The sequence below is a fragment of the Vespa crabro genome, chromosome 12, assembly GCF_910589235.1.
Source record: "Vespa crabro chromosome 12, iyVesCrab1.2, whole genome shotgun sequence".
Taxonomy (NCBI): Eukaryota; Metazoa; Arthropoda; class Insecta; order Hymenoptera; family Vespidae; genus Vespa; species Vespa crabro.
Window position 1 is genome coordinate 4,753,320 of NC_060966.1, and position 12,500 is coordinate 4,765,819.

Consider the following 12,500-nt stretch of genomic DNA (forward strand, 5'->3'; position numbering starts at 1 on the left):
TTTTCTCTGTCTCTGTCTCTGTCTCTCTTCGTTTCTTTCGTTTATCTTTCTTTTTCGAAAAAGAAAAAAAATAAAAGGAGAAACAAGTTTCCAATTCGACTCTTTTTCATCCCCTCCCTTCGTTTTTTTCCCCCGTTCCAATAGCTTTTCCAATAAAAAAAAAATATATATATATATATATATATATATATATATATATAATTCTGTCAAACGCGATTCTCGTTAAAGATTCTTACTTTTCGAAGATCGTTAATTTGAAACGACTTTAATCAGGTACTTACTCTACGAGTTAACTCGCAAAAGTAGTATTCTTATTTACGAGTATATATCTTGGTAGTAAGAGAGAGAAAGAGAGAGAGAGAGAGAGAGAGAGAGAGAGAGAGAGAGACTCGTTAAAAACTTTGATTTCCTATTACTTCGTATCTCGGATCCTATTACATCTCAACATTTACAATTTACACGTTTACGATTCAACTATAATCTAACGATATAAGTCTTTTGAATTATAAGCAATTCGATCGATCCGATCGATTAATTAATCGTTAATTATATTGTGTCGAATTAAAATTTTATATTAGATTACGTGAATAATCGATTAGATAATTCTTTACGTAACGTCTATTTATTATAATAATCTGGTATTATGTGTTACTTTAAGAATTTTAAATGAGAGAACGATCACGTAAAAAATATATTTACCAATAAAATTTGTCTACGGTCGTATACATTGAAACGATATTAATAAATAAATAAATAAATTAATTAATTAATTAATTAATTAATTACTTAATTAATTAAATATCATATAATTATGTATTATACACAGTTAATTTTATAAATTTTTAACGATTCTGATAATAGAATTCTCACAGATATAACCAATTTTGATATCGATCGATCTTTCGAAGGGTGGTCTTGGCTAAAGCTAACGAAATTTCCTAACTCCCTGCGTCCAATTCTGCTCACGTGGTACTCATTCTAGGGAATCTTTCGATAGATAGACGAATGCCAGACACGGCCCAGAACTCCGCGACCCGTTCGCGGACTACGTTATTAGACAACCAAGAGTTTCCTCTAATTCTCCTCTCTCTCTCTCTCTCTCTACTTCGAAGTATGTAACGTAATTTTCATCTTCAATATCCCTCTCTCTTTCTCTCTGTCTCTGTCTCTGTCCCTCTCTCTCTCTCTCTCTCTCTCTCTCTCTCTCTCTCTCTCTCTCCAACATCGTAGCACGTCGTATTATTATCTTCCTACAATGCTAAAGTCGTACTCGTTTCTGAATCGCTATGCGTTTCTGAGCAAAAGAGAATTTCTATCTATTTCTATTTCTCTCTCTCTCTCTCTCTATCTATCTATCTATCTATCTATCTATCTCTATCTATCTATCTATATCTCCCTCTTTCTATCTCACTTCGTTTCTCTCCCTTTCCACTTTCTTTTCAAAAGGGAAGCTTTTATCTTCGTTACTCCCCTCTTTTTTCGACCTAACTTGTCCCCTTGCCTTTTGCCCCCTTTCTTGTAAACCCCCTCATCGGATCCCCTTCTCTCTCCTTTCCTATTCCCTCATCCCTTATTCGAAGCTAGATCGATAAGTCGATCCTGACGGAAGGAAGGAACTTCGACGAGCAACTCTCGCTCTCTCTCGTTCTCTCTCTCTCTCGTTCTCTCTCTCTCTCGTTCTCTCTCGCTCTCGCTTTTCTTCCTGTAAGGCATTCAATAAGCAATCTTCTATAATGTCTCTGTTACCGCGGATCGCGCTTCGCGAGTAAGTCTACCGACGTTCGGGATAGGCACGAACGTCGAAAGTTAGAAGAGGACTTAAAGGGTAGGTGGTTAAAGGTTGAAAGGTGAAGAAAGGGAGGGATAGGTGAGTTAGATGAGCGCAGTGGTTGGGAGTGGAGGGCAGGGGATATCGATGGTGGATGATTGCGTAGAAGATCGGTGATCGTAATGGTGATGGTGTTGGTGTTGGTATTGGTGCTGGTACTGGGTATTGATATTGCTATCGATGGTGTTTGCTGGTGGTGTTGGTTGTGGTGATGGTGATGTTGGTAGAAAGGAAACGGTGTCGATAGAAACTATAAGGTAGCTAGGGGGTTGGTTTGAAAAGAAGATGGAAAACGTGGGCAGCCATAAGCCAAACGTCACAGTCTCGAGATTCTTGCGTGTCGCTTGGCCATTCGATTCGAATGACTTTCTCTACCCAATCGTCTTTCGTTCATCTTCTCTCTCTCTCTCTCTCTCTCTCTCTCTCTCTCGGTCTTTCTCTTTCTCTTTTTCTTTCTCTCTCTCGCTCTCGTTCTCTCTTTTTCTCTCTTTTTTTCATCCTTTTCTTTTTCTATTTGTTCTCGAATTACCGTCGCTTGCTTTTTTCATTTCTTCTTCTTTTTTCCTTTTCTCTTTCTCTCTCTCTCTCTCTCTCTCTCTCTCTGTTTTTTTTTCTTTTTGTTCCCTTTTTTCTTCTCTCTCTCTCTTTTTCCTCCTCACCTCCTCTCAGAAAGTTAATTTATTTTGAGATAAATACAAATTACGCTGAGATTATTACGTTCTCCTAGATTCGTATAGTAAAGAATCGAACTAAGTAAGGAAAGGAGGGTAGCGGGGAATCTAAGAATGAAAATTGAAAATATTACTGGGTAATTTTTGAAATTCAATTATCCTATTTTTATCCTTAGAATTTTTTTTTTTTTTCTGGTCGAATAATGTTATCGTTGGATTTTAATTTTTCTACTCTCTCTTTTTTTCTTTTTTTTTCTTTTTTTTTTTTCTTTTTTGCTTTTCTTTCTTTCCGAATTGTAAATTTGTCATAAAGTTTAATTGGGGAAACGTGTGTTATTTAATGTAACATTGATTTAAATTATTTTACGTTGACTTGTTTTAATTAATATAATCTTAATTAAGATTAATAGAAATATTATCGTATAATTGTGTGTTATACAAAAATACAAGTATAATAATATATAAATAATATAAAAAAAAATATATACATATATATATATATATATATATATATATATATATATATTCATTTATATACTTCGTTTTTCCAATCATCAACGTTTACGTTTATATATTGATTAGTATCAATTGATATTTCTTGGTTATTATTTATTTATCATTTTTTTTTTTTTTATTTTATTTTATTTGGAATTCATACAAAAAATTGCTTCACTTTGTCAATAATTATCAAAGATTACGTTTTAGTATGATACATTGTGCTTTTGTGTATCGTACTATAGTTCGTGATCGAGAAGGCTCGTTAAATATTTCTATGACATTTTATAGTATACGATATTTTAGCGAGTATTATATGCTCAACGAAGACGGCCGCGTCAGAAGAAAGTCTTTGAATTTATGACTCTCGTTGACATTCGACCTTCCAACCCGTGAGTTTGCGAAAGTACCTACGTGTCTGAAATCTCCTTACGAGCTGGTATCATGGATCCACAGCTTTCAGTAGGGATCGTGAAATTCGTACCCTTGAAATTCGTAGCCTTGTTTGAAGGAAGGAAACGAGAGAAGATCGAGAAGCGGACTTTACTTACTACGTGAAAGTTATTTCTAAGATTTATCGCGAGATATTCGAAAACGAAATGTAAAATTTCGTCGTTTATATATATATATATATATATATATATATATATATATATATATTTTTTTTTTTTTTTTCTAAGGACTCAAGTATGACAAAGAATTTCATTCTTAAATTTTAGATCCTTCTGATCGTTATCCTTCTTTATCGTTATATCATTTCGATTTCATTTGTCAATGCTCGACTCGATTAATGAATTTTGCAATTTTTTTTTTTTTCTTTTTTTTGAAAGCGACAAGTAATTTGTGAAAAGGTTTAAAAAAAAAGGAAGGGAAAAGGAAGAGAAATAGAAAGAGGAAGGATATGTTAGGAAGTTCGAAAGAGACGTGAAAAACGTGGCGAATAAAAGTCGAAAGTAAAAATAAAAGAGTGAAACGTGACGACATAGACATCGTACGAATTAATCCTTGATAGTATCGAGGCAACGTCGATTGCCGATTGGCTCCAATTTTCAAGAGTGCAATTCCCCGTAGGAATAGATTGCTTCTTGGGTCGTTTTAGTTGAGCCTAATTTTGTTCTCCTTGAAAAATCCAACCTTAGCTGGTATTAAAAACCATCGATCCGCGCTCGTTACGGTATCGTGAAAAAATGAAAGAAGGAACAAGGAAAAAAATAAAACAAAAAAAAAAAATAAAGAAAGAAAGTGATACGATTTCATTTGCTTATTTCCCTTTTTTTTTTTTTTTTTTTTTTTTTTTTTTCATTTATTCCTCTTTTTTTTTGTCACATATTCATTTCTGCCCTTTCCTTTTTATTTATTTATTTATTTATTTACTTATATATATATATATTTATTTATTTATTTTTTCATCCATTAATTTGTTTTCACCCTGACTTTTTCGCTTAAATATTTATTTATTTATTCATTTTTTCATCTGTTAATTTTTTTTTCCCTTTTTTCCTTCTCTCTCTCTCTCTATCTTTTTTTTTTATTATTTATATTTATATTTATTCTTGCAAACAAAAAATATAATTCCCACGTTATTTTCGAAGCAAAAGCATGTATATACTCTTTAGCGAAGTGTAAGTTTAATCGTTTTGAAAAAAATACAGCGAGAAGAAAATATTAGCAAGTTGCGATTGTGGTGGGGCCGAAGTGGGTGGGACGGTTTTTGGGTGAGTGTTTGAAGGAGAGTGGCAGAGGAAAGGATAAGAAAAAGGAGATACAAAAAAATAAAGACGAAACGAAAGTAACTGTACCGAACAGATGAGTGAGTGAGTGAGTGAGTGAGTCAGTTGAGAGAGAGATGCAGAATAGTTTAATGTTAAAAAATATTTATTCGAAGTGCCGTTTCGCCAATTGAAAAAGTTTTTTTTTGTCAGTAACGTTGGTTATACGAGCGTGTGCATATTCGCGGTATCGGTAGAATGAGAGAGAGAGAGAGAGAGAGAGAGAGAGAGAGAGAGAGAGAGAGAGAGAGAGAGAGAGAGAGAGAGAGAGAGAGAGTGGTGGGAAAGTAGGGTGGAAGAGGTTGGGAATAGAGAGGGGGGCGGTTGATAGGAGTGGTAGGCGATCTGCGAGGGTAGTGAGGATGGTGAGGAGTCCAAAAAAAAAAAAAAAAGAGAGAGAGAGAGAGAAAAAAAAATATATAAAAGAATCGGAAGAACAAAAATAATAAAAGACGGTTTTTGCACGCAGTGTTTTCGCGGTCCCTCCCTCCCTCCCTCCCTCCCTCCCTCCCGCCATCAGTGGCATTGGGATTACAAATGAAAAATTCCATTGGTACATTTTTTTTTCCTTTCTTTTTTCTTTTTTCCTTTTTTCCTTTTTTTTGTGTTTCATTATTTCTGGAATTTCGCGTGAAAACACGCCGTGCTCCAAAGGAGGGGGGGGGCGGCGGCGTGGCACGGCGAGCGCCATTGTCGCGGTTATTCGTATGTGTCGTGCGGTCGATTCGCGAGGAACCAGAGAATCGAGCTTTTCGATAAAGAGAGAGACAGAGAGACAGACAGAGAGAGAGAGAGAGAGAGAAAGAAAAGGTGGAGGGGAGAGTTATATATATATATATATATATATATATATATATATAGAAGATGAAGGATGAGAAAAAAGGAGCAGAAGAAAGTTGATGTGAGAAGAAAAGGGGAAAAAGGGGAAAAATTGAAGGTAGAAAAAAAGGAAGACAAAGAGAGGAAGAGAGAGAGAGAAAAAAAAAGAATAGACGGGGCCGGGAAAGGCGGGTCCCGAGGGTGGGACGGGGGTTGGCCGGGGGGGGGGTATGGTTGGAAGAATTTAATTTAGACGAATTCTTCGGCTCGCTTATTACGAGCGTTCCCGAAGCGTGTACGAAGTACGAGAAGGACTCTGAGAGTCCGTAGTCGTCGTAACCATCCACGTTGTCGTCCTCGTCGTTGTCGTTGTCGTTGTCGTTGTCGTTGTCGTTGTCGTTGTCGTCGATGACGTTGACGTAGACATCGACGTCGTCTCGTCTTGTCGTTTCACACCCTCTTTCTCTCTCTCTCTCTCTCTCTCTTTCTTTCTGTATGTATATCTATCTCTTTGTCTCTCTATCTCTAGACTCTACCCTTTCGAGGCGCGAATCTTCTAACGATTGCTACGCGAATGTTTGAAAGTGTAGGTAGTAGATAGGTAGTAGGTAGTAGGTAGGTAGGTAGATAGATACATAGATAGATAGATAGGTAGGTAGGTAGGTAGGTAGGTAGCTATCCAAATTCAAAGGGACATCCGTCCCAGCACCCACGACGTTGCCTTATTTGAATTCCAAATTGGATTAGTCATCGGATTTGGATAATTGAGGGGAATTCTATCTGTTACCTGTCCTACGTAACACGTTGGAAAGGATTAAACGAACTGCTGAGAATTCGTGAGATCTATGAATCCGAAACGATCGAAAGTCGTGTTCTTTCTTTTTAATAGTCCGTGAAAGTTCGACGTAGGAAGACGACGATGAGGAGATTGGCAGAGGAAGAGATTGAAATGGGGAGGAGTGGTCGCGGGAGAGGTAGGATTGAGCGAGGGGCACGGAAAGGGATACGAGAGAAAAGGGATACGAAAGAAAAATGATTCTTCATATTGTTTTCTTTCTTTTTTTTCTCTCTTCTCTCTTATTTTTTTTCTTTTTTCTTTTCTTTCTTTCTTTCTTTCTTTTTTCTTTTGGACCGATCAGATTCACAAAATTTTTCTTATGCTTTCTCTCGAGAAGCACGAAAAAAGATTATCCTTTTTTTTTCTTTTTTTTTTTTTTCCCTGTTGTTTTCATACTATCGCGATCCTCATTTTATTTTCAATTGCATTTGATCAGATTTCAGGAATCGTCCTAATTTCTTTCTTTCTTTCTTTTTTTTTTTTTTTTTTCTTTTCTTTTCTTCCCTTTTCTCTATTAAATCTACAACAATTTGATCATTGTATCCGTTCTTTCGACAGAACGATCTCTTAATAAACGTTTGATCGAATCTTTTCAATTCATTTTCCTTGGCTTACATATTCATTCGACTTTTATATCCTTGATGAGAATCCATAAATTATATTCTAATTCTTTTTTATTTTTTAATCTTTCAATTTTAAGGCATAAGATCCTTGAGTCCTAAATTTATTATTTTCGTAAGATAAACGATCGGATATTTTTACAAATGTTCTAAATAACAACAACAACAACAACAACAACAACAACTTTAATAATAATAATAATAATAATAATAATAGTGATGATGATGATGATGCTGTTGATGATGCTGATGATGATGTCAAATAACAATAATAATAATAATAATAATAATAATAATTATTATTATTATTATTATTATTATTATTATTATTAAAAAAGGAAGGAACAGAAAAAGGAAAAACGGAAGGAAGATAAAAGTAAAGTAGTAAAAGTCTGATACGTCTTTTCATTTGCAGCAACGAACATGAAGCAAAACGGTGTGGAAAGCGACGACATCGGGCACGAAGTGAACGGTTGTGGTACTGCATTGGTGCAATATCCAGACAACCTGAATTTCGGCGACCTTTATTATTACATCCTGGCACCTACCCTCTGCTACGAATTAAATTTCCCTAGGACCCAGAGAATACGAAAAAGGTAACTATAGTATCTACTAGTTCGTGTGTCTATACACAGTCACACACACACACACACACATATATATATATATATATATATTCTGCTTTTACTTTACTCCAAATATAATTTTTATAGCTCCTTCTATAGCTGACTAGCTCGAAACTTCTTTCCTTCTATGCTTTGCTCGCACTTCTTTTCTCGTCGATCGAACCACAGTTTTCCTACGGGAATCCACTTCGTCTGTTTTCTCTCTCTCTCACTCTCTCTCTCTCTCTCTCTCTCTCTCTCCCTCTCTCTATCTATCTATCTATCTATCTATCTTTATCTTTATCTCTATCTCTCTATCTTCTTTCTCTCTTTCTCAGTTTTTCTTTTTCTAAAGCATACGAGTCGGCACGTATAGTTTCTGGTGAGTTTGCCTCCTGTTTCTCTCCACCTATGGTTCCTATCGTACTCCTTTCTTCTTTCCGTTTTCCTTCGAACATACTCTATTTCTTTTCAAAGAGTACGCGATATAGAGGAAGAGCAAAGTCGAGAGTGAGAGAAAGAGAGGAAGAGAAGAAAAAGAAAAAGAGAGAGAGAGAAAGAGAGAGAGAGAGAGAGAGAGATAGAGGCATTCCTGAAATTAGATTTAAGTGGGCCATTGTTGAGAGAAAATAGAAGGAAGGGCACGCTTAGATGGACTTCGTTTCTGAACATAGTGATGTATTCCTTTTCGTGTTACCAACTCGTATAACCTAAAGCTTTCCATCTGACATACTATGGATCCTTATGAAGAATATCCATCGTCCTCTTAGGATACTCCTGAGAAAATTAATCGACCTTACTTTCCTTTCGTGACGCTTATGATCCAACCATCTTCTCATTTTCTCTCTCTCTCTCTGTCTCTCTCTGTCTCTCTCTTCGTCTCCATCCTCAGTCTGTCTCCCTTTATCTTTCTTTCTGTTATTCTTGCTCTCGTCAGAGAGGTGTCTTTTCTCGAATTTCGGTTCATTATTATCACGATTAATATCGTTGGGGATTGTATAATAAGTAATGTTGAATTTTTTTTCTTTTTTCTTCCTTCCTTCCTTCCTTCCTTTCTTTTACATGGGATCTTTTTTGTTATTGTCGTTGTTGTCGGTTGTTCTTTCTTTTCTTCTCTTTTCCCCCCATTCCCTCCCCCAGCCCCCTCCTCCCCCCCTTCCCCAGGGCCCTCCTTCCCTCCCAATTTTCTTTTCTTCTTTCGTCTTTCTCTTTTTCTTTATCGAAAAGTATCTTCATTTGAACGTTGAAAAATATTATTTATTTCGATATTATTTATTAATTCAATTTAAGTCGTACGATAAATAACGTACGTGCAAAATCCATGAATATTTCATTACTTATGGACGATAAGTAATAAGCGTCTGATATTATTATTAGCATAATACTGATTAAAGCGTATTGTTTATATTTAAATATAAAAATATCGAATATTCTGACATTAATCACATTAGCCAATCCCAAATTTATATGTACAAAGCAACGACATTAATAATTTAGTTGGCTTGGCCGTTAAGTAATATCAAAAAAATTTTCTACTGAATTAATCGTGATTAAAATGAAAAAGGAGAGGAAGGAAAGAAGAGAAAAAAAAAAAAGAAAAACGAAAAAAGAAAAACGAAGAAAAAGAAAAAAAAGAAAATAAATATATTAATCTCGTTTATTCAAATGCGTAATATTGTAAATTCCAACGTTAATTAATCATATTAGCCAAATCCAAATTTATGCAAGCAAGTTGAAATAATATATCCGACCGATCCAATAAATTCTAACAAAACGTTTAATATCGAATTTTTGTTATGAAAAATTTGAAATAATAAGAAAAATCTTGATTATTCTTATTAATCGTTTTAAACGCATTCATTATTCGAATTGATCGATAAATAATATCAATGATTTTTATCAAATTTGCGAATAAAATACCTCGAGTATTTCATTCTTTAATAATGATATAATAAAATAATAAATTATTCTTACATTAAATATTAAACAACTCGAGTACCTACGAATAATGGAAAAGGATGTAGCAATTTTTCTCTTTCTTTTTTTTTTCCTGAATAATTTTCCCGAATAATTTTCAATCCGTCTTGATACTTTATTTCTTTTTTTCCTTCTTTCGATAAAAATAATAAAAAAAAAAAAAAAAAAAAAAAAAAAAAAAAAAAAAATAATCAAAACAATTTCGATAACTCCCCTTTATCGGAATAATTCTTATCAGAGTTATTCCTGATACTTGCAAAAGAGAAAAGTAAAGTAAAAGAAAAAAAAAAAAAGAAAGAAAGAAAGAATGCAAGAAAAAAATAAAGGAAAGAGTGGAAAGGAAAAGAAAAGAAAAGAGAAAAAAAGAAAAAAGGGGAAACAACATTGGCAACAAGAGAGTAGATAAGCGAGTTTTAACGTGAAGAAAATGAAATAACGAAAGTATTTGGTACAACGGTCACGATATTTAATAGATATCATAGAATCAAATTGCGACTTGCGCCGTCGGTTGACCGTCGGTTTGCTTGGATAAAATTTCCTGAAATTCATTCGTATGCTCGACACAATAGTAATAAAAGCCGAAACACAAGCATGACGGGGCATCGAGTTCGTGGAGATAAAAACGGTAGACATTTGCCGGGGTGAAATTGAACGGTGGTACGTTTGTGTGTCGGGTACGCGTTATTCAAAATAATAACGACACGTCGAAAGAGAGAAAGAGAGAAAGAGAGAGAGAGAGAGAGAGAGAGAGAGAGAGTATTGGCTTTCGACGCTTCGTACCTACGGATATCGTTTATATATTTTTCTGTATATTTTTGTTTTATTTTTTGTTTTATTTTTCTTTTTGTTTTCCTTTTTTTCTTCTCTCTCTCTCTCTCTCTCTCTCTCTCTCTTTCTCTTTCCTTCTTTCATTCTTTTCGTCCCTTTTTTTTTATTCGTAGGTTTTTGATAAAGCGCATCTTGGAAGTCGTCGTTGGCTGTCAAGTTGTCATGTCACTGTTCCAACAATGGATGATTCCTTCGGTGAAGAATTCACTTATACCATTCAGTGTAAGTAATTTTATTTACATATATGTATATCCAATTATATGTTTATCACTTTATCCTCCTTACTTTCTCTCCTTTCGTTTATTCTTTTTTTTCTTTTTTTTTTTTTCTTTTTTTCTTCTTAACGTTAATCAACGATTAAATAAAAATGATTTAACAAATTATAAATATATATATATATATATATATATATATATATATATATATATATATATATATGTGCATTTTATAACGAATGTAATGATTAATAAAAGTGTTTGGGAATGATAAAATTTTATATTAAATATTATTATGAGGATGAATATATAACAACGACATTTATAACGTAACACAGGAAAAATTAAATATCACCCCCACCCCCCACTCCCTGTATAATTAAATTTTTTTAACAATCAACAATATACGGACGTATATGTGATTGTTAAACACATCATAAACATACACATACACATAAACATACGCATAATACATATATATATATATATATATATATATATATATAATTTTTGTTGGATATTAATAATATAATTTATTATTTGACCACAAAAGGTATGCGAATATATTCGAATGTGTATGTACGTACGTACGTATTCAACGGCCGGAAAATGCAACGACGCGGGACGTGATTTTAAAGTCACGAGAATTCCAAGCACGGTCTAAACAACGAAGCCGGATCATCAAAGGAGCTTTATTGGAACGCTTCGGTGCATTTTTTTTTGTTCCTATGTTTTTTTCTTTTCTTTTCTCTTTTTTTTTTTTTTTTTTTCTCTTTTGTATCTTTTTTTTCCCTTGCATTTCTCCCACTCCCACCGTTTCTTTCTTTCTTTCTTTCCTTCTCTCTCTTTCTCTCTTTCTCTTCCTTCCCCCCTCCCCCCACCAATTTGTATCGATCCGAAACCAACAAGGGAAAAATGAAAAATTGCAAAGCGGACCGATTCGCATTTTCGAATGATTATTATGGATGGGATACGTTAGGTCATCATTCCCCATTGGGAGTAAGTTAATGATATAACGTGGATGTGTTCGGCTTGTAATTTAATTAATTATCGGTTCAACGATATACAATGGTGTATGTTACATATATACATACATGCATACATACGTACATACGTACATACATAAACGTACATTACATATATATATATATATATATATATATATATATATATATATATATATATTAATAGATATTATGCTCATCGTTAGATAAAATGATTAATTATTCGACGTCATAAACGATTCTAGCAACTTGCTTGATCCAGACCAGACGGAAAACACGATGCTATACTATTTATAGTTACGCGCTTGATATTTTCACATCGATTCAGAATAGATAACTTTTCTATATCTTTTTCTTTCTTTCTTTCTCTTTTTTTTCTTTTTTTTTTTATATACATATATATGTATTCTTTTCTTTCTTTTTTTTTTTATTTTCTTTTTTTTTTTTTTTTTTTTTTTCACTTTTACGACGCTTACCTACAAAATTGGATAACGCCTTTCGGAGGATTCGATAACGATAGAATCGGCTATACGTGATATGCGTTGGACTCTGCCAGCTCGAACTCTGCACTCTGTCTCTCTTTCTATCTCTCTCTCTATCTCTATCTCTATCCTCTATCCTCTATCTCACTGACTATCTCTCTCTCTCTCTCTCTCTCTCTCTCTCTCTCTCTCTCTCTCTCTCTCTCTCTCTCTCTCTCTCTCTCTCTCTCTCTATCTATCTATCTATCTATCTCTCTCTCACTTTGCCGATAGAAATTCCTGTGAACGAGGATTCGTGGGATTCGTGGATTTAAACGGAACCTTTTACGTGGACGGATTTAACCACTGC

At 34.1% G+C, this 12,500-nt stretch overlaps 1 protein-coding gene across 11 annotated transcripts in view; it reads left to right on the top strand.

Annotated features, from left to right (window-relative positions):
• LOC124428482 (diacylglycerol O-acyltransferase 1) overlaps positions 1-12,500 on the top strand; it is a 139,033-nt gene that overhangs the window by 92,498 nt on the left and 34,035 nt on the right. For all 11 annotated transcript variants that reach the window (XM_046972561.1, XM_046972565.1, XM_046972557.1 and 8 more), the window contains 2 exons: positions 7,456-7,636; positions 10,564-10,672. In XM_046972561.1, the coding sequence (XP_046828517.1) occupies positions 7,456-7,636; positions 10,564-10,672 (290 nt within the window). The remainder of the gene's footprint in view (positions 1-7,455; positions 7,637-10,563; positions 10,673-12,500) is intronic.